Raw genomic sequence first — 23,302 nt, forward strand, 5'->3', positions numbered from 1 at the left:
AATTTATTTCAGGCAGCCAACAGCACTGAAAAATCCCACAGCTCACAGGTGAGAAACTTGTGAGCTTTCCATTGAGTTATTTCCGTTTTTGTCATTTTGCTGAGCTGAAGAGCTTGTTCCTTCATGCAGCTGAATACGAGTGATTATTTGTTTCCCACCCTTAGGGTGAACTTTATTTTGAAGGCATTGACACAGTGCTTGCATAAAATAGGAGGGGCTGTTCATGACTTCATTTATAAGAGCTCTTAAACTATAAGTTAAAGTGTATGGGAAGGTTGTGGAATGTCCATGACTGGAGATTTTTAAAAGCAAGTTAGACAAACACCTATCAGGGTTTGTGTAGATAATCCTCTGTCGTGCCATGAGTGCAGGGGATAGACCAGCTGATCTTTTGAGGTCCCTTCCAGTTCTATAATTCTATGGATTAGTAGCTATCAAAGGGAATGATTGTAATAAGCACCAAAAAGGAAAAAAAAAGATTATTTTTCTGAGAACAAGCTTTCTGATAGGCATCAGAGCTTCCAATCAGACACCACCGAAGACTGTGTTCCAGTAATCCCCTGCCAGTATAATTTAAAACACTTCCTGGCATAGTCACTTGGGCATGATTATTTTATGACATTTTTATACTGGCAAAAGCCCTAGTGTAGACAATCTAAAGTGAAGAATAGGTCACTCCCTGACTCCCATAAAAGTCTTTTTGCTGGTTTGGTATAAACCATCTCTACATCAGAAAGATCGGTCACTGTAGCTATACCTTACCTGTGTATCTCAGAGAACCCCAAGATGACCCTAACTTGTGCTGGGGGTAAACAGGAATTGACTAGACCCACATTCAGAGGTGCCATCTTTGGCCCAATCTGCATCTTGCTCCTTGGGTACAGCGCAATCATACCCTAGACCGGGGGACCTAGAATATCAATTCTACCCTGTTAAACTCTCTTGCTCTTTCATAAATGGGGAGTCAAAAACATACTGCAGGATTCTTAACTTCATCTCCATTCAAACCACAGAAAAGGAACAAGTGGCAAATGGGGAAGGAGAAAAATCAGTGGCATAGAAAATATTTTAGACTACGTGAATATTGTAAATAACGGTTAAAATACATATTATCTTGTTTTGAAAATATAACGTACCTTTTCAATAATCAATAATCTTATGAATCAATATTTCTCTTCATAGATAAAACTGAAATTTATGAGACAAAAGGAATCTTCTAAGTTGTATAAAGGGACAACAGGATCTTATAATCAATAATCAATTCCTGAACAGATAAGCAGTAAAGATCAAGCTACATAAATCTGTCCTAGAACAACCCTTCGGGCTACTGTAGCTCATAATGGCAGAATGAAAAACTGTCACACTCCTTCACTAATATCCATGAAACAAAATTGATTCTGACAGACTGAGACACAGTCGTTCACTGGAAGGTGAGGGGGAGCCAAACTACTCCAGGAAAAGCAACATGAAGAATTGTAACTCAGGGAAGAACAAGGTCTCTCATAGTTCCTCAGTGTTCTGGTGAGCACATGAACTGCTTCAGTTCTTTAAGAGGTGCAAAAAATACCACCCTCAAGCCTCACAAGACCTGGTCAGTTTTGCTGGTGTGAATGTACAGGAAAGTCAGAGCTATGGTACTATCTATTCTCACCTTCCTTTCTGGTAAGTTACTCACAGTGGTCTGGGGGGGAATAACTTGGTAACAGGCCTGAATTACACAGAAGAGGACAGCAGTTGTGGCCAGCCACACATGGTGCCTTACTCCTTCTCCACCACTCCACAGTTATGTAAGGAAGAGCAGTGTTCTAACTCTCCCAGAGCACGGTGAAAGGATCAATGGGCAATATACAAATGGCCTTTCCCTGATAGTCACTCGAAGGAGTAGCTGTAGACCACTATCCTCTAACAGTGTTTGAATCCACTTACTGTACACTGTTTGTTAACTAGACTCTACTCCCCAGCAGACTGGCACCCCAGACTGCATTAATACACAGTAGGTTATGTCAGAAGGCTTGAGGAATGCGGCTCTTGGTTTGAGGCAGGGGCTCTCTTGGAAGTAGCCCGTTACCGACTTCCGAAGTTTGTAACAACAGTCTAATCATGGTGTTTCCTGGTATGGGGCTATTCATTATGGGGGTGGGGAGAGGCTATTCCCCATCACTAAAAAGCTTTTTGGTACAAAATCATAACATGCCACCTGAAGGTCTTGCTCTGTAAATACACCTTTCCCAAAATGAGGACAGAGGGAATCACTGCTACTTTGGAAGGGGCTGTAATCATGAACAAACCAAAAGTATCTTTCATGGGGGATCCCTGTGTGCATGATAGCAGCCTTCAGATCTAGTGGGCCCCCTGATATCCATATCTATGCTGCATTCCTGTCCCATGTGGCAGGAAACATGCAAGCACCATCCAGGGTCTTCTGGCTCTTAGACTGGAGTAGGGGGTTGTGATATGACACTTCTCCCAATCCACAGGCTAGGAGAAAGAGCATATGATTCTTTCCTCTCCAGAAGATATCCTGGTTGCACTAGGATGAGGAGTTTAGCTCAATGAGGTGTGTGATGATATCTTTATCAATCCATACTAGGGATAGGAAATCCCATTTAATTGGTTAACTATTTAAATGCTAGGTTTCACCTGTTAACCGCCTCAACAGCTGCATGTGTGGGAGGGTGCCTGGGGATGCTGCTCAAAACCAGCTGGCAGTGGCCTGGCAAGGAAGTGCCACTCTGGCTCAGCTGGAGCAGTCCTGTTTTGTGGCAGGGGGGCTACTCCAGCCTAGCTGGCCAGAAGCAGCCTCCCCAGCCTGCCCTCCCTCCTGGGACCACCATGATGGCCCTGCGGGGCTGGAGCAATCCCCTGCCCACCCTCCAGGCTGTACCAGTCACACGTTAGCATCCCTAATCGATAAAGGAGGTTGCTCCTTTCCCTTTTCTATATTTAATACACCTATTGACAGATAAAAGCAAGATCTGGATGACTCTAATACCTTCATTACAACCCTTTAATCACGTGTGGGTCAGCTGGTGACAGATTGGCACAAATAAAAGCCCTGGCTCACGCACTTCCAAGTTTCCTTTAATTAATACACTGCAGGTGTACAGGTGCCTTTGACGCTCATGTCCCAGACGAAAACGACTCTGTTTTAAGAGTGAGAGCGCAGTGGCAGAAGCTGCTGACATATACACTTGGTATATTCATAACCTCCTCCAGACTAGGGATGGAAAAATGATGACCTAGTTTTTACACTCAAGAAATTCCCTTCTGTCACATTATTCCCTTCTCTACTCATTTTCTCTTCCTATTCCTACCAAATTTCAAGTGCAGTTACCTTCTTGTCAACTTGCACCTTTTTACGCAACAGCTCTGCTCCCTGTATGTACTCAGAACATAACCACTGTCTTTTCAGACAAACTCTTAGCACTTCGTAGACTTGTAACCACTACAGAACCCATGCAGCACTTGGAGAATGAGCTGGGTACAATCAGCTTCCTTTGTCAGCCGGGCAAAGACTGTGCCACACTTGTACATTGTCTTGAGCTGAGCCAGCTGCACAGCCACCCCATCCGCAGTGACAACCTACAACTGAGGGATGGGATATTGGGCATTTGGAGAAAATGCCCTGGACAAGCAACAAAGAAATCAGGGGAGCAACATGGAACTATGGATTAAATCAAATCACTTCCCCAGGCTACAGCTGTCAGCCCCGGTAGGGCTGGGAAAGGATGAGATTTCCTTTTTCCTGGCAAGGCTACTCTCTTGGGAAGATCAGAACATCTGTAGGTCTTTCTCCCAATTGCAGGCTCAGGCTTCAACTTTCTGCCTGGGACCTCAGCCAATCTAACACTAGCTCTACTTAGCAGACCCCCTGAAACCTGTTCACAGACCGCTAAGGAGGCCGCATAGCCTCCAGCTGCGAACCATTGACATTGTTCATAAATAAATAAAATCGCTTGTTCTAGTGATCTAAAATCCTTCTAAAATCCTCCTGTCAAAGCCATACAAGTGAAGAAAGTTTATAACAACCCTATTACTCCACTGAAGTCAGTAGAATTACACCCAGATACCTGAAGGCTGTATTTGACCCATTGTTGGAGAGCTGCATTTTCTATCTGAAATCACTTCAAGCCAGTGCTCCAGTTTCATACAAATATGTGTGCAACTGATGAATATAAAGTCTCCCCTTTTTCTCAAAACTATGCCTTATTTTGTGATCTCAGACCTCAGCCACATAACTAATATCCTTTCGGAATATTAAAATATCATGGTGTTGCAACAGCTTTGAATGTGTGCAGCTGTTGCCTGCCCAGCAAACAACTTGTTCCTCTTTTCAACACCCTGAGCATGCAGACATGAGATCAGATAAAGTTCTTCATACATATTTTAAATACATGTGAAAATTTAATTTACTCCACATGTAATTCACATCTAGAATATTTCCTTGGCTGCAAAAGTGGACACATCATAAAATACCACTTGACTTTAAGGCCTCACATAAGGAGGATACCTAGATTGACACCATCTTGCTTGTTAAAGAATGCTGACTACATGTTTCATGGAGCAACTTTCCTGTAGAATGGCCGGCTGCCAGAAGATAGAAGATTTTTCAGTTGATTACCTAGTACGTTGGAGAGACTGGCACTACCAGCACTTTTTCCTGAAACATATTGTTAAAATAACTTGATAGCTTTCCATGGTTAGATACAATTGAATTCAATCTCATTGAGAAACGGGTCTTTTAAGTTAATAGAATCCTGCAGAAGCACCTACTTCTTTTAGCTTTGCACAAGAAGTGCAATGTTTAATTCAGTCAACAACAGAAAGGGAGAGTTCTGGAGGTAATTTATAAGCAGAGAACAATATATTTTAGAGAATAAAATAGGATTTTATTCATCTAGCAACATTTTTTCTTTGTGATGGTTCTGCATACTCACATGCTTATGAGCATATCACCATCTTGTGTTGTTTTACAGTAGGGTTAGAACCTTCTCCCAGCATATCCATTAGAGCGCTGTCATGCTCCAGCTCCGCTTTCAGTACCTCCAAAAATCCTGACAGGAAGGCTACATCTAGGACAGATCATCTCCTACCCTTCAAAGTTCCTTCCATCACAATGCCAGAGACCAATAAGTGACAAAGAGTCTTACACACAGGGCAAGATGAGCGGAGAGTGTGAAATATGCAGAGGGATCTTGAAGACCCAACTAAGTAATTTACATATTTTTCAAGTGACTCTGCATATTCCCACTTACCACACAGATTGAAAAGCCGTGCTGAAAATAATGTGCAGAGATTGCAGCACTGTTCTACCAAATTCAGCATCTGTCATAGAGGCCAAATCCAAAGCACAATGCTTAATGAAACTCCAGGTAGCAACTATGCAAATTTCCACAGCAGGGACATGTTTCAGGACAGCAAAAGCCTAGTGGAATGGGGACGTACTTCCCCAAGGACAGAAGTCTATGCCATGGAATAATATGTAACAGAGCCTTGCTTAATCCATCCAGAAGTGCTCTGGGATAAATTGTTTCTCAAACTAGAAATTATACAGGGTATACAGTCTGGATGATTTATGAAACTTCTGAGTTCAGTCTAAATAATGAGCAAAAATCTTCTTTGCATCGAAAGTATGTAAAGATGATTCAGGCTTATTAGAATATGGTTTTGGCAGGGCAATGGGGAGACCAACAAATGAATTGAGCGACTGACAAGAAAAATCAAACCATCTTTGACAAAAACTGCTGGTCATGTTGAAGAATGAGCCTTTCTGTATGTAACATACTGAATGATGGATCAACCATAGGAGTATTTAGCTCACTCGCTATGTTGGCGTATGTTAGATTACCAATTAAAAGGCAGTTTAATAATTAATGTAAAGAACATTAAGGAAAATGTTCAAAGGGTGATTTCACCAGCATGGCTAGTACCAACTGAGATACCAGGAAGGAGTACCATTGAAAAGCATCTACAGGTCATAGTAGTACGAGTAAAATGTGAGTTAATAGTGTGAAACTTGCAAAAAAAAAAAAAAAAAAAAGCAAACATCATTCTTGGATGTATTAACAGGGGTGTTGTATGCAAGACATGAGAAATAATTCTTCCGTTATACTCTTCATTGATTAGGCCTCAACTGAAGTAGTGTTTTCAGTTATGGGTGCCATGAGATGTAGACAAATTGGAAATGGTACAAAGAGAAATAAAAATGATTAGAGTCTAGGAAATATGGTCTATGATGAAAGATTGAAAGAATTGAGTTTGTTTAGTCCGGAAAAGAGAAGACTGAAAGGGGAACATGATAAAAAGGACAGATTTAAAAAAACATAAAATATTCTTGAAAACAGAATATGGACAATGAAGCAAGAGAACTGCCCTTCCTAGTCATGTAAGTCACAAATCTGGTCCTTTTATACTTGTAACTTTTCTGATTTATTGCTTACTAGCGTTAAGCAATGGATCGTGAAGAGCCAACAAGACACGTGGATGCCTAGGCTGGACAGCTCATGCACTGGCTGAGCTCAGGATTAGATAGAGTTAAAGTCCATTGGTCCAAGCCATCATATGGAGGCACTGTGGGTTCAAGTGGAAAATCCCCCCGCTTCTCAGCTTCTTCAGTTACACCATGACCCAAAACCTACCAACCCTCCCCCAACATTAACCAACTCAAAGAGCAAAGACTCCAGGCCCAAACATGCCGAAGTGGTTCACCTCTATCCAGGCAAGCAATTGGAAGGAACTGAGGGGGTAAACGGCACTCTCCTTCATGTAGCCCCACTCTCAGGATGTTTGGGAATGAGGGGCATGAAAGTTCTAGCAAGCACTGCCGGCAGAAGATTCTGTCATAAGGCACTAAGAATGAACATGTAAAATCACCTGAATACATAATCACATAATGAATATAAGCCCAGTATCACTGAACGCAACAATTCCTTTTTGAGGAGTCTGACTCGTCTTGTGCACTGCACGTTTCACTTAAAAACTACTTGTTTACAAAATCAGACATAAAAAAATCAAAGTGCCACCATAACTACTACTAAAAAGTGCTTAATTTTTCATTTGTTCCATATAATTATAAAATAAATTGATTGTAATATAAATATTTTCACTTGTCAGCCTGACACCTGAGCCTCACCACCCAGGGCTGTGTAAGGTGACCATCCATCCTGAATTGGGTGGGACGGTCCCAGTATTTGGGACGCAGGCGTCATGACTTATGTTTTCAAAGGGACTAATTGTCCTTTATTTGGGCCATCCCCCCACCCACACTTCCCTAAGCCTTGGGGAAGCAGGGGGAGTGCCAGCGGCTGCCTCCTCCTTCCTGGCTCCCTGGTGCTCATAGGAGCTGTCCCTCCCCCCATATCTCCCTGTCCCAAATATGGGACAGGGAAATATGGTTGCCCTAGGGCTGCAGCATGCAGCTTAGCTCCACAGGATCTGGAGGAGAGGCAATGCACTGGGCAACTGCCCTTCTGGATACCCTATAAGGCCAGTCCTGCACATGTAACCCACATGTACCCATCATGCAACTCCCTTTGGGAATGCAACCCCCATGTTGAGAAACACCAATCAAAATGAGTTGAGAGCCCCCAGAAGACAAATGCATACCCCCAGGGTACATGTATCCCTATTTGAGAACCACTGACTTAAAGGACTCTGTACCCCTAGCTGCAGAAAGACAAAGAAAACCACGAAACACACCTCTTTAGGGAAAAGCCTGTATGAACAGTTGAGCCTTGCAGAATGCCCTGAAAGTTGGCAAACATGGACTTTTAGATTAGACAGAATAAACTCCAGAGTCATGGGTCCTCCAATGAAAATGCCCTGCCAACCAGCCCAAACCTGTAAATCTTGAAAAGAATGTGAGCAAAATGAGTCCTAATGCTATTTTTCCTAAATGCAACACACACACAGAGTCTGAAAACTCACATGCTTCCTGACGTTTTCCTTTGAATGAAATAGCCAAGTCTAAATAGGTTGGTGTTTACAAAAATAAATGTATTTTTGCTTCACTGGACTTCCTAACCACTTCTCTAGCTCTCAGCTCCTACCTGAACTGGTTACTGGGTAGATTCTTTCTGACATCCAGTCACAGAGCTGTTAGCTCAAGAACCTTGGCTGATTTTCGGACTCAGAATAGACCACCAGAAGATTTTATAAGCCAGGACCAAAAGCCTAGACAAATCTATAGAGTAAAACCACAACTTTGAACAGTAACTGGAAATCATGTTGTGGAAGACAAACCAGGCTCTAGATATAGGTGTCACTCCTCTTCCTGCAAGAAACAAATTTCTAGTGGTGCCATAAAAATGGCATTCTGTTGTAGTATGCAAGTTGGAGGTGGCAAAATGAGTGACAACTGCAGTGAGGTCCTCATTAAAACAAACTCTTGACATTGCTGGGCCAAACAAAACATTCCTGGCTACTGCTGATGCTGTCATTATAAGATTGTCACTATAATCCCACTATCATTATACAATTGATTTGCTGTAAAGAAGTCTGTAATTAAGCCAAAGTGGCTTATTATTTTTTATTTTATAGTTGAACACCTAGGTAGCAATGTTTAAGGGATATTTTTCTAACAAGAAAGAACAGCACAGATGGTGCACAAATACTTTGAGGACAGAGAAAAAGGATAAACAGATTAGGGGATAGAGCTATACTAGCACCGTATCATGGAAAAAAAAACCCACACCTTTGGAGCTGTTCATCAAATATTCAGTGTTCTTATTTAAGATCTACATACTGTAAAATATAACAGAAATACCTTGGTAACAAAGAAGCAACAAGGGGTAAACTATGAAAGAATTTATTTTTGCACTTGTGCTTCAATAGACCAAATGTCACCTGGCAATATGCTCTGCTTCTTTCCATTGTCCACTTAGCAGCATGACAAGTACCATAGCTACATGTCTTGCCTATCAGTGGGAATATGATGTTAAATGGGAATCCATACAAAAAGAAAACCATGCTAGAGAAATGCCCCAAATATTGGTTTTTGTTATATCTGATAAATCCTAGAGAATTATTGTAAAGTAAATCTTAATTCAGATTAAGATGGTTTTATTACAATACAAAAGTGCATTAAAACTGTCGACTCTGCATATTATATAATTTGGAATGAGGTTATGAATGGCCCCTATTGCTTCACAGGAATCAGTGGAAACTCCCTGGCTGTGTGATTCATTAGGATTCAGTTGCTTCTGAATTATTCAGTAATCATTGTCAGAGATGCGTCTTTTTTTCTGAAAGAAAAGTTATACCTCAGAGAGATGCTAAATTTAGTTTAGTTTGAATGCAGGGAGAGAGGGTGCCATACTCATTTAAAAAACTGCTTTTATCTCTGAAAGTAGCTTGGGACAGCACAGCTGGGTTCTGCCACCAAAGGCAGAAAGCTGGACACTGCTGTCCTTGCAAGCACTAGAAGGCTGATTACTCAGGGCTCTGCTGTCACAGATGACAGAGTACAATTAAGAGAAAGGTAATTCATGGGTAACTTACTCTAGATTAGCCATTGCAGCAGTACTTCATCATATTTAAATACCTTCCCCAGAAGCTGACATTAATTATTCCATATCATAAAAGCTTGCCCCCTTCTCCGTTACTCACATCACAAAAACATGAACCAGGTAGAGACTGAGCGGATTTCTCAGACACAGTAGGAAGGCTGCAGATAGGATGCATGCATCTGTGTGTCTGATGAGATGACATCATGGATTCCTCTCTCTCTGAGAATGAACTGCATTTGCAATTTAATAATTCTACACCTTCTGTCATTAACAGGCTCTCTGTTTAATATGTCTGCTCATTTAAATACAGGCTAATTAATAGATTCACTGATTACATGGTCCCTGAAAATCTAACCATTCAACATACCAGTCCCTGCTTAGAGAAATACACATACAGGGAGCGCGGCGGGGGGAGAAGCACAAGTTAGTATTTGGAAACCTGAACAGGACAGCACAATCTTCTCGCAGCAGCAAGAACATATTAAGGTGGGTGGCAGTATGAGTTTATGAAAATTGAAAACATTTTAGTGCACAGCTTGGTTTAAAATAATTTGGTTTTTTTTCCCTTGGATAAAGAGTAAATGTCACTTCGTCTTCATTTTCAGAATGTATCATTTACCAGTATTTGGGTGTCTATGAAACTTAATTAACCAGCAATAGGCAGGCAAGTATTTGATACTGCAGCAATTAGATTTCATATTACTCTTCAACAGAGGAATGGATACCCTGATATGGTAAGATAGGCAGAGGGAGACAAATACATCCACGTATAATTGTTGATGTCAACAGAGATACTCCAGGAATTAATCTGTAGCAGCAGAATCAACTTTGAGCTTTACTTGTGCACCCCCAGAGGCACTGAGACCACTGACAAAGGAATGCAAAGTCTCTGCTCTACAGCCTTAGCTGAGAGGCAGCTGGCTTTTAGCTTATATGTAAAGTACATGGCTTTGGCCCCTAAAGTCGCAGGTTCGTTCCCTCCTGCTGGCAAGTGGAGTCTTGTCCGGAATGAACTGCTAGAGGATCTCAGAAACTTGGGATGTGCTTCCTCAGCTGAAGGAAATATGTAACCCAGAGGAGGCACCACTGACCCACAGCATTCCCTGGAGAGCTGCTGGACCTGGACTTCAGAGGGTGCAGTGAAAGCAAAAGGAGAGGGCTACTTCCACAGCCAGAAAGGGGCCCCTGGAGAGACAGCAGCTGAATGGATTGATGAAGGTAAGAGGAAGCAGTAAAAGGAGACACAACAATTGATAGAAAGCAGAGGGAGCAAAGAAGCCTGTGGTACCTAGGGAAGTCATGCAGTAATGGCTGGGCAGCAGAATAAGAGGGGAGAACGTCTAGCAGCACTGTGAGAGAAAAACAGCAGCCCTGGGAAAGTCTGAGAAGAGAGAGAAGCAGGAGCACTTCGGGGAAGGAAGCACAAAGCCATACGACAAACTCCTTTCAGAGACTGCTACAAACATCAGAAAAAAACACTGAATAAAAAGCCACGAGCACCTGACAAAAGCCAGGATGGAAGCCAGTGACCAAACTTAACTCCTCTGGTGGCATCACTCCCACCATGATAAAATGAACAGTTCCACAAACTAGGTCTGGTGAGCGTAGCCAGCTGGGCTGTGGGCCCTAGGGCAAGGCAAAGGGGGTGGCTCTGTGCCCCAGAAGGGGCGGGGCCGAGGGCAGTCAGCAGCTCTGTGGAGCATCACTCCAGTGCTCCAATGGCACTTCAGAGGAGCTGGGGCTCTGGCCACTGTGGCTGCCATAGTAGTGGTAGCAGCAGCTGGTAGCTCTGGGTCCCTTTGACTCTCTGGGCCCCAATGCAACTGCCTCCTTTGCCTCTCCCCACTGCTGGCTTGTACTGTGTGGCCACTGGAACGCTTAGTGAAACTCCAAACACATAATTCTCTGTTACCTGCTTATTTTGTTCGGACTGAAACAAGTGCAGAAAGGAAACTACGGGCTTTGCCCCAAATCACACTGGACGTATACTGAGAGTGTGGGGGGTTAGAAACCAGAGCACCTGACACTTATTCCCGCCCTTCCACTGCAATAACCTCTGCCACTCACTTATTTCCTGTTCATTCACTATCTAAATATTCCTGACATAATGTGCCTGACTAATTCTCTTGCACAACGTGAAACCAGGTAAGATACACCAACTTATCAAATTTGCCTTTATGTGGGTATGTCAATATGGCTATGTCTACACTAGCCCCAAACTTCGTAATGGCCATGCAAATGGCCATTTCGAAGTTTACTAATGAAGCGCTGAAATGCATATTCGGCGCTTCATTAGCATGCGGGCGGCCGCGGCACTTCGAAATTGACGCGCCTCGCCGCCGCGCGGCTCGTCCCGACGGGGCTCCTTTTCAAAAGGACCCCGCTTACTTCGAAGTCCCCTTATTCCCATGAGCTGAATGGGAATAAGGGGACTTCGAAGTAGGCGGGGTCCTTTTGAAAAGGAGCCCCGTCGGGACGAGCCGCGCGGCGGCGAGGCGCGTCAATTTCGAAGTGCCGCGGCCGCCCGCATGCTAATGAAGCGCTGAATATGCATTTCAGCGCTTCATTAGTAAACTTCGAAATGGCCATTTGGGTGGCCATTACGAAGTTTGGGGCTAGTGTAGACACAGCCTATGAGTTGCAAACAAGGTTGTCTACTTCTAGGTGGTCACTGAGTTACATTAACTATTTCAAAAATTGTATGTTATGACAAATAGGTTTGTCCTCCTCCTGCATATTATTAATATGGAGTTAAGTTTAGAAAATGGTGTACCATATTATTTTGGTTCATTCTTACAAAATGCTTCCTACAATTATCCCAGGCATTTTTAAATGAGAACAACACCCACAGTGGTAATTTTTATAAAATACATTTTAATCTTAAACTTTTACTATTCAATGATTTTGCTAAAGATGATTTTCTTAATGCAGCCTCTCTTGCACTTTGCCCTTGATGCTTGTCTATTTCAAAAATAATTTATTTATTATTATTATTAAGTGTTTATTCAATAAGTATTTATAAATAAACACATAATTTCTATATGACTTCAACTCACACACACGCAGAAAAATACAATGCCTGCTAATGCCCATGGGTAACCCATGAAAACTACAGGCAGAGCAGACTATTGCTGACCATAAATAATGACAAAAAGATCCTAAGGGTCCTTATATTGCTGTTTTAATGCACAACGTCTAGATCAGCTCATCCAGTTTAAAGACATTCAGACATTTTGTTAGATACTGTACTGTATTTTTTAGTTCTTAAATGATTATATTCATATCTAATCAATCAAACATCTTTTTATGGAACACCATTAAAAACAGACAGATGGAGGAGGCTTCTGATTTGAGCGGGGGAGGGTTTCTGATCTCTTTCTAGAAATCCTTAATGATGCTTGCATGAAGGCACGAAGAAATGAGTCAGTACTGAACAAAAGACACAAGTAGTAACAAATGAACAGATTTGTTATTTGCAGGGTCACTGACTGTCAGCACTCAGCAGAAAAAAAAAATCAAAATGGCAACTGGCTACCTGAAATTTGACATGTGGTACAGACCATTAAATAGCCATATTTTCAGGATGGGACTCCCTTGCTGAACCTTTCCTACTTCACAATGAAAAAGCTGTCTCCCATTCAGTTGCACCATTGGATACTAAGATCAGTTTCCACTGCTGGTCTTTTAAGTGCATTACCAAATGTGCCCCGATGTTTTGCGCTTTCAGAAATGAAAAAAAAAAAATAGAAAAGAAAGAAAGAAAGAGAGAAAGAAAAAAAGAAAAATTAAATATGGCAGTTAGTCCATAACCCAGCTTAAATGGTTTTGGTAGCCTTTAAAATAAACTATGCATCCTATTTGTTTTACTGTGAAAACCACTACTGCCTAAACAGAGCAATTACATTTTTAGGGCATTTCCCTCTCATGCTGTAAGTCTGTCTTTATTGATGCTGGTTGAACCTCAAAAGTTTGAAGGTTCTGTTTTGACCACCATCTAAAAGTTTCTATGTGCACAGGAACTGCCACCCTGGATCAGAACAGCAATCCATCAAGTCCAGTGTCCTGTCTTCAGCAGTGGCCTGTATCAGTTGCAAAAAAAAGACAGAGTGAAACCAAGATGCAGGGCCGGACCAACCATATAGGTGAACTAGGCCACTGCCTAGGGCACCATCCTTTAACGGGTACTAAACTAGATGGAACTCAGTTTTTCTCTATTTAAAATATATATTAATATGTTCTCTCTTATAAACAAAAGTATCAAACACCGGACTTGTAAAACAGGGCGCCATTGCCATGCCAGAAGCTGACCTATATTATTTCATATAGGCCGTGTCTACACTAGCCCAAAACTTCGAAATGGCCATGCAAACGGCCATTTCGAAGTTTACTAATGAAGTGCTGACATACGTATTCAGCACCTCATTAGAATGCCGGCAGCCGCAGTACGTCTGGACGAGCCGCAGGGTGGCAAGCCGTGTCAATTTTGAAATGCCCCAGCTGTCGGCATTCTAATGAGGTGCTGAATATGTACTTCAGTGCTTCACTAGTAAACTTGAAAATGGCCACTTTGAAGTTTTGGGTTCGTGTAGACGTAACCATAGAGGAGCACAGCGGTGTACGTAAATACAGTTAAAATGTGTCACTGCACAGCTTCAGAAGAGAGCTGCCTGGGGAGTGGTGGCTGGCAGTTCAAAGTCACCTTTACAACACGGACATTCAAATGATACTGATGAAGTAGATTTGCGCAATGAAGTGAAGGCTGTTTCCTGGTGTCTTACACCTCAACATGTACTGAGGTTTGTTGCTGAACACAGACTCACAGAGAGCTCTCCCAACATCTTCATTGCTCTCCGAATTCTCGTGACTCTTCCAGTTTCTGTTGCTCATGGGGACTGTAGCATTTTAAAGTTAAAATTGGTAAAGAAATACCTTTCTTCTTCCATTCCGAGAAACTTGTTGCAGTCACTAGACTGCAAATTAGCTTCAACGCTTTGTCTCACACAACTTATTGCCAATTTGTGAAAGCAAAAGCACGAAAAGCGAAGTTCTTAACGTTTACGCACATTGATGGCTCAGGGCAAAAGGATTACAACTCAAAAACAGACGACTTTCAGTATCCAGGAAAAAAGACTTTCATAGCTTCCCAAAAATCAGTTCCTTTGGAAGGAAGACAGTTGCAACTCGAAATGCAAGGGTTTATTGTGCTGGCCTGAGACACTGCACAACTCAAAGTGGTTAAAAGGTTGAAATGTGAGCTACTGGACAGTTTACCCTATACCATATAATTGTGTTAGGATTAATGAAAAACAGAAAAAAAAAGTACCTATTTTTTTTCTACATTGTTCATTTTGAATGCCAAGCAAATAAAGGTCGGATTTCAATGTAGACTTATCATTTTTCTCTATATTGAATGGGAGGCACCAAAGTTATAGGCTGTATTTGTACTCACCCGGAAGGTCGACAGTTGATACACAATTTTAGGTATGCCAGTTGTGTACCTAAAAATCAACTTTTCAGCTGTCAACTTCCGTGCCTGTCTTCACAGCAGAAGGTTGATGGGAGCATTCCTCCCATTGACCTTCCTTAATCCTTGCACCAGTGACGGTTCCCCGCTGCAGTGGGGGGGCAAGGGGAGGGAGCTGAGACTTGGGGGCTAGATTAAGGCAAGCCAGGGCTGGATCTGGCCTGTGAGCTCTTCCCGGAGGGGGGAGGAAGCAGAGCTACATGCTGCTGTTCCCCATTCTCCACAGCCAGGGGAACAACAGCACAGGGAAGCTTTACTGCCACCACTGCTCCCATTGGCTGGAATTGTGGGCAACAGGAGCACCGGAGGGCAGTGCTGGGAGCGCAGTGTGGAGGGGGACAGAGCCATGTGTGCCCCGGGGGGAACTGCATAGGTAAGTGCATCCCATCCCATTCATGTACCTGTCCAGAATCCACACCCCAACTCCCAGCCTATTCCTGCATCCTCCCTCCCACCCGGATCCCATACCTCCATCCATTCCTATACATTACCTTCTTGCACGGAACCTCCATTCCCCACCCTCAGCCCACTCCTGCACCCTACCTCCTGTCCAGATCCTGGCCCCCCACCCCAGCTTGCTCCTGCACCCTACTAACTGCCCAGACCCCCCACCAGACTCAGCTCACTTCCTGGCAGCTCCCCTCCTGCACACTGAACCCGTCCTTTTTGCCCCACAGCAGAGCCTTGGGCGGGGGGGCACAAAAATCTACTAGCCCCAGGCTCTCAAAAGAATAAATCTGGCCTTGGGGGGAAGGCCTGAACTTTGGTCCTCTCTTCCCCCCACCCCCCGCAACCCATGGGGGACTGGAGTGCAAGAGGAATGAGGTGTCTTTCTTCTGCTTCTCATTTGGAGGTCTTGCCAGTAATGGGGTTTGTTTGCTTTGTTTTGCAGGGGAGGTTCCTTCTCTCTTTTGTGTGAGCCCCAACAGATTTTTCTGTGGGCCAGTGGTCCCCAACCCTGGAAAGGTTCCCCACCCCAATCTAATGCAAATGAAGATCTTATTATTGATAGCAATACCTTCTTTTCATTCCCTCTGAGCTCCTGGCCTCAGGTACGCAATGCGTAAAAAAGCCATTTCTATTCATCAGTCTTACATGTGATGCCACTTAGTTTCACATGAGGTCCTCTTATACACTGAGCTTATACACTCCCACGAACCACTTTGCTTCTGTTTTCTGGCTTCTCAAAATGCACAATGAACTTCACCCTCTCCCTTCCATTCCCACCAGAAGTAATCTTCTCCCCTTTCTGTCTCCTGTAAGAACAAGAGCATCCTCTCACCATCGGGTGAAAGTGTACCACTTACTGCAGCTTTGCCTAGCCCTCTCAAGCTACCCACTTACTCTCCTCTGTAATGGGAAACTCCATAGACAATAAAACATCTTACCTGACGTGGTTTGCAGTAAGCATGTTGGATCACAAATTCTTTTCAAAAGAATATAGTCCTAAGAAACTTGGGCAGTTCTATCAATTTATCATCCTGATTTCACTCTACTTTGTACTTCTAACATGTTGTCCTTCCATGGTCTCCAGGCAGATTCTATAGATTCATGTAGTTCAGGGGAGGTCAATAAGTAGCTCACGAGCCAGATACGGTTTACCAGATTTCTCTGCTGGTGGACAGCGAGGCACTTTATTTACCTGAGCCTCTGCAGGTACAGATGCTCAGACCTCCCATTGGCTGCACTATGCTATTCCTGGCCAATGAGAGCTGTGGGAACCAGCAAACTCTGGTGAACCGCATCTGGCCCATGAGCCGCTTACTGTACACCCTTGATAGAGACACAAGCCCAAAATTCAACCTTGGATACAAACACTCTCAAGCTTTGGGCAAATCCATAACTAGATCCAGACATTGTCTCAAATTCATCTCTAAATCTTATATTTATTTTTTCTTTCCACCTGATCAGACTCATTTTCTTTGTCTCTTTACCCACCCCTTCAGTACTGCACTGTGGTAGTTAATCCTACCAGACAGTAGTCATTAATAGAGCTGTGTGAAAGTTTTCTGACAACCAGTCTGTCCGATGAAAATGTAGTCTTGGTTGACTCAGAACTATTAGTGAATTGGATACAAATAGTTCCAGCCATTCACAATGTGGCTGGAGGAGAAGCAGGTGGTGGTACTTTTACCATCCTCTTACAATCTTTAGCCCATTAGCTGGGTCAGTCAGGTGACAATGGGAGATCCAAGTTCAATTCCCAGATCTGAAACCACTGTCAAAGTAGACTGTATTTGGCTTAAACCACATTTTCCCCCAGGTTTTTGGAACTGTGAGTAACCTGAAAAAACCAGTTATTTCCCCAGTTCTCAATGTTACAATATAGTTTCCAAATTCACTTCCTGCATTTAACTTCTGCGTTGGTCTAAAGAAAACATCTCACCTGTGGGGTCTAAAAACCCAAAATGTTTCTTCAAAACATGTACCTAACATTCCTTTTAACCAGCTAATATGGGAATATTGGGGGAAAAAACATTGCTACCACTGTATCCACAGATTTGGACCAACCCTGCCTGATTTAACAATCCCAGTGACATTAATAAAAGTATTGTCTAAGCAGGGAATGTGCCCTTAGCCCATAATTAGGAATTGGGCCCTTAATTGCTTAATATAATTAATTCCTTTTTCTCATTCTGATTTAGCATCCTTTAATGTGGTACTACCATTACTATGGTAACTCTTTCAGCCCAATTTAAGGTACAAATCAATAACTCCACTTTAAATTCAATCTTTCATGCTTACCTTCAGCACAGTGATATTCCATGCGAAACTTTCAATGGCTTTGCTTAGTTTTCTTCCTTTCAAACCTTCCTTTGCCCCGAGGTTATGAAGTTCTTCATGAAACTCCATGCCTAAAACATGAATTGGTACAAGTTTTAGTGTGTGATTCAGCTGAGTGATTTAATCATCACTCAAACCATTGACTAAGAATTCTCAGACCTGCCCACGCTGGCTACCTCTTGAGCATTCATTTCATTTCCTCCTATCCCTGCCTCTTGAGGACCTGATGCCCATCTTTCAACTGTGTGCAAAAAATAAAATAAAATATAATAAAATAAAGCCCACTTGAGAAAATAAGTCTTTCTATCGATCAAAAATATCCACTCTTAGGGCTACCAGTTCACTCCTTTTTTCTGCAGCATGCTGTCGCAATCATTGATAGAGAGTGTGAAGCAAACTGATGAACCCACATTTTCCAATGGCTCTGCCTTTACTCTTCACTGCTGGCGATAATCACTGTAAAACTCAATCCGTGGTCCTTTTGTTCAACAGACAGTTCATATCCACAGCTTCTCATTAATCTTAACAGGAGTTACAGAGAAAGACCCTTGCATGTCACACTGATACATTATTGTATGAGCTCTATGCTGCCTACCACCAGATACTATTATTGCAGCCTGTGGAACTGAAACTTTCAACCACAAGCCCTTGGAATCCTGTTGCTTTTCACAGCCAGTTTCTGTGACAGATATTTGTAAGATCCATTGCTGTCTGTAAAAGTTCAGAAAGTCTAAGCACACACTTCACCAAGTTAGAGCTGGGGGAAGTTTCAACCATTTTTGTACTGTGTGATATTTCCATAGTGCAAGCAAGGGTTACGGGACAAAATGAAAACAAGACCTCCTTCATACAGTGAGTGTGGCTGCTTGGTTACACCCCACAATGTGTAGTTGTGACATTAATTTCCTCACCTAGAGCATTTTGCTTTTGTTAATACCAAATCACCCTATCATGCTTGCGGCCCTCACTACTCTAGTAAATCGAGCTCTGCATGCAATCGTGTTTAGTCCTCCTGTGTGTTTCCTACATATCTAATTTTGGTGCCACTCACTAAGCTGAACTGTGATGAAATTACTCCAAAAGAAACATTCAATAAGGAATGACACAAAACTTTGCAAAGAGGGGCTAATTTATTATTTTTGGCAGTTGAACATAAGACTTTTGAAATCCTGAGAAAGCCCTGTAATGGGATTACGGTAACAGGAAATGTCAGTGCCAAAAGACTGACAAATGCTACCCCCAATGACCAGAGCACCGAGAAGGGTGATCAATTTGGAGACTGGTCCTGGCTGGGCAAGAAGACCGGAAGCCAGGGGTAGACACCAGGAAAAGGAGGGGGTTCATGTTGGATAGAACAGGACTGAAAGGATCATGTTTAGGAGGAATGGACAGAAAAGTCTGTCTCCACTGCAGAATATTCCCCTCCAGAGCTTGGAGTGGAAACCACAATTTCTGAGTTTCACCACTCCTTAGCTGTTACCACACATCAGTGAAACTCACTGGCAAAGCATCTTCTCCCCCATTAGTGATGGTTCACAGAGAGCACTAGACGGTACTACTGCTATCAGGTGCTCTGTTAGCTGGCTGAGGTCTATGCACTGCATCTAAAAGTTCCACCTTGGTGATGACCAATGTAGTTGCTAACAAGATGCCAAATGATGCAATTTCTTTTATTTAGCTTGCTTTTCAGGAAATTACACATACACAACAAACATCCGCTAATAAAAAAGGACATTATTCAGGTTGCAAAGTCAAGTAAGCAGAAGCTAGGAAATGCCTATGCAACCTTAATTTGTATTGACTTTACGACTGTGTTTAACTGTACGATCGTATGTTATTTTTCCACAGAACTCTGCCTTATTCAGGGCATAAGAGGGACCTGCTCTGGGGAAATATTTGGGATTCTGTAGAAGGAGATTTGCCTGTAACACTTATGCTTCATTCCTTGCAAAAGTCGGAGAGCATGTAATAAAGAAGCAAGCTATGGCAGGAAGACAAAGGATGATCTCATAGTGAATCACAAAACCATAGAATTGTAGGGCTGGAAGAGACCTCAGGAGGTCGTCAAGTCTGGCCCCCTGCCTAAAGCAGGATCAACCCCACCTAAATCATCCCAGCCATGACTACATCAAGCCAGGACTTAAAAAGTTCTAGGCATGTAGAGTCCACTGCCTTGCTAGGTAATGTATTCCAGTGCTTCACCACCCTCCTGGTGAAACAGTTTTTCCTAACATCCAACTTTGACCTTCCCCACTGTAACTTGAGACCATTGCTCCTCATTTTGTCATTTGTCTCTACCGAGAATAGCCTCTCCCTGTTCTTCCTAGGACCCCCTTCAGGAAGCTGAAGGCTGCTAGCAAACCACTCTTATGCAAACTAAATAAGCTCATATCCCTCAGCCTCTCCTCAGAGGTCATGTGCTCCAGCCCCCTAATAATTTTTGTTGCCCTTTGTTGGACACGCTCCAATGCATCTACATCCTTTCTATACTGGGGTGGGGGGCCCAGAACTGGATGCAATACTCCAGATGTGCCTTCACAAGTGCCAAATAGAGTGAAGACAGTTGAATATTTCCCCAAGACTTGGATTCTATCTCTACCTGTGCCACAGTGTCCCTATGTGATGCTGGACAAGTCACTGAAATGAAACAATTCACAGGAGCCCACTAAGAGTGTATTTCTCATTTTCTGGATGTTACTTAAGGCCCTGGGGTCCAATTTGCAGAAGTACTGAGCACACCGCACTGCTACTGTAGTAAATGGGAGCTGTGATTTGAATACACACAGTGCTATATTATGTTAGTCTAGAAAACCAGATTCAAGGTCTCTAAAATTGGATACCAACTTTTGGCCTTAAGCTGCCTCTGACTGAACTTCCTAGCTGTAAAAAAGGGATACGATCCCCTCAACTGACAAGCATGTTTAGAAAATTAATTCCCTTTTGTGAACCATTTGGATGAGCACCATAAGGAAATGTCAATAAGAAAATTAATAATTCTGTCTGCAGAGCAAGGTGTGAACCATGTGCTGTTTATAAAGTCTACAGCTATACATTGAGTGAGAACAGTTAGTTGCTCATTCAGAAAGCACCACCCTGTTTGTGCACTGAATGAGGCAGGGGTCTTCTGGAAAAAATGGTATAGATCGTGTAATTAAAGGCTATGTCACAGTGTAGTGTTTTTCAACCAGGGGTACCTGTGTCCTTGAGGGTAACCTGTGGTCTTCCAAGGGATACATCAACTCATCTAGATATTTGCCTAGTTTTACAACAGGCTACATTAAAACACACACACACACACATATACACGCTAGATAAGTCAGTACAATCTACAAGTTCATTCAGATAATGACTTGTTTCTACAGTTTCATACACCTTATGCTGATATGTAAGTATCAATTCCAATTCATTTATTTGATAATAGATGGCAGGAAGTCAGCAAGTTTTCAGTGGTCATCTTCTGTTATATTTTTACATGTTTTTGTAAGTAAATAGTTTTTAAGTGAGATGTAATTTGGTGGTATGCCAAACAAATCTGACTTCTGAAAAGAGTAGAGTAACCTGGACAGGTTGAATGGCACTTGTTTGAAGAACTCAGATTACTTAAGTACCGTGTTTCTCAACTGGTGGTAAGGGTACCCTTAGAGGTACGCAACAGAAGTCTGGGGGTTCTTTGTATATATAGAAAGTATATATAAAGGTATACTTTATTTAAAAAAAAGGTTGAGAAACACTGTCATAGTGCACACACACAGAGAAGAAAAACTAGAGTAACACAAGCCATCTAGGAGTGTTGAAAAAGGAACTAGAACAGGGTGGACAATCAGATCTGTGAAATGCAATGGGAAAATTAAGGGTCCAGCCACATTGCAAATAAATGCCTGTGGCTGGCTGCTCTGAGCTCACTAGGCTCAGGCTAAGGGGCTATTTAGGTGAAGTATATATGTGTGGGCCTGGACTGGAGCCCAAGATCTGTGACTCAAGTTCAAATATATATGCTGCAATTAAACAGAGCTTTAGCCCAGTCCTGAATCAGCTGATATGGGCCAGCCATGGATTTTTAAACTGCTGTGTGGACAGAGCCTAATGAAGTGACCCTTCCTGCTTTACACACAGAGTTCACAATTATGAATTCATCACTATATATATGCAAATCCCAATGTAAAATATAACTTACCTAGGTAAGTTTTAAACCTAGCTAGTTACACTGGTACAACTTTCCCAAACAGACAAGCCTAAAAACAGACAAAGAAATAAGAGAAGCAGCTTATGTGTTGATTACTCTGGCCCAGATCATGTGCATTAGCACTTTACTGCATTACAGTGAAGTGCTCAGTACCTGTGGGATGGTGCTTAATAACGCCCCTGGTTTAATCATTTTGTTAATTTGATTAGTTTGTTTCTAGTTTCATTTTAGTAATTTCAAATTGTATAACTTTAGAGCTACTTGGGTGAGTGATTGGTTTGGGAGCAATCTGAAGCATTCTTTCTAACATAGAGATTCCAAGCCTTCATTGTCAAAAATATTTTCCATGAGGATGGTATCTACCAGTTAAAGACTGATTCAAATCACCATTTACTCAAACGCCAAAGATGCTTCTTGCCTTGTGAACTCTGCTCTAATAAAAACCATGGCATGTTGTTCCCACCACCTTAAAAATGTGTAGAGAGTTACAAGAAGGTACAGAGTAAGGTTACCTGCTTTCTGACACTGAACAATCTTGTCATGAATGGAGTCTGCTGTCTCAATAAGAAACCTGCTCTCCTGAATCATCTGTCAGAAAACAAATGAAAACCAGGTTGCCATTATCAGGCTTTAGTAAAACATCTCGCTCTCAGACAAGTATTAAGAAGGTAACATTTCAAAAGAGCTCTGCTCTGAAAGTAAGACTAAGATTATATCAGTCATTCATAACAGATCTACCAGTTCTGAGACAAGGTAAACAACAGTTGCTCAGGAAATGTTTTGTCACAGAAGTCACACAGCTGTTTTACATCCCTTCCTGGATCTTGACTGGTAGGAATTAAACACATAAACCAACATCCATCAGTCATGCAGTAAATGCTCTGAGCTGCTCGCCATCTTCTGTGAAACTGAATTCCTTCTTTCGTGCTTGCAAACTTTCCAAAAAGTTTTGAAAGCCCAGTCAAGCATCTGTGTTGTTTCAAAGCTAAATTTGCAAAACTATGAGATGTGACATGTCTATGTGTTAGAGGAAGGAAGAATATGTAGAAAGATAAAATATATATGCTAGAATATAATCTTGCTCTTCCTGGTATAAATCAGAAGTAATGCCATTGAAGCCAATGGATTTAAAACAACATAAAACTGATGTAAATGAGATAAGAATTGTGCTGAATTTCACAGTTTTACGTCCTCCAGGGACATAAATTATTATATGAAAACTTGGCCAAAATGCTGCAACATTAAAAAAAAAATCCCATGTTCAGCTGTGTGAAGTGTGCAATAATTTATGCCCTGATTCTGCAC

General features: G+C 42.3%; 1 protein-coding gene across 3 annotated transcripts in view; it reads right to left on the minus strand.

Annotated features, from left to right (window-relative positions):
* Positions 1-23,302, minus strand: part of PLCL1 (phospholipase C like 1 (inactive)) — a 359,855-nt gene that overhangs the window by 41,437 nt on the left and 295,116 nt on the right. For all 3 annotated transcript variants that reach the window (XM_075001833.1, XM_075001834.1, XM_075001835.1), the window contains exons 4-5: positions 22,510-22,585; positions 17,776-17,885 (exon numbers count right to left, since the gene is read on the minus strand). In XM_075001833.1, coding sequence (XP_074857934.1) covers positions 17,776-17,885; positions 22,510-22,585 — 186 coding nt within the window. The remainder of the gene's footprint in view (positions 1-17,775; positions 17,886-22,509; positions 22,586-23,302) is intronic.

The sequence above is a fragment of the Carettochelys insculpta genome, chromosome 8 (genome assembly GCF_033958435.1).
Source record: "Carettochelys insculpta isolate YL-2023 chromosome 8, ASM3395843v1, whole genome shotgun sequence".
Taxonomy (NCBI): domain Eukaryota; kingdom Metazoa; phylum Chordata; order Testudines; family Carettochelyidae; genus Carettochelys; species Carettochelys insculpta.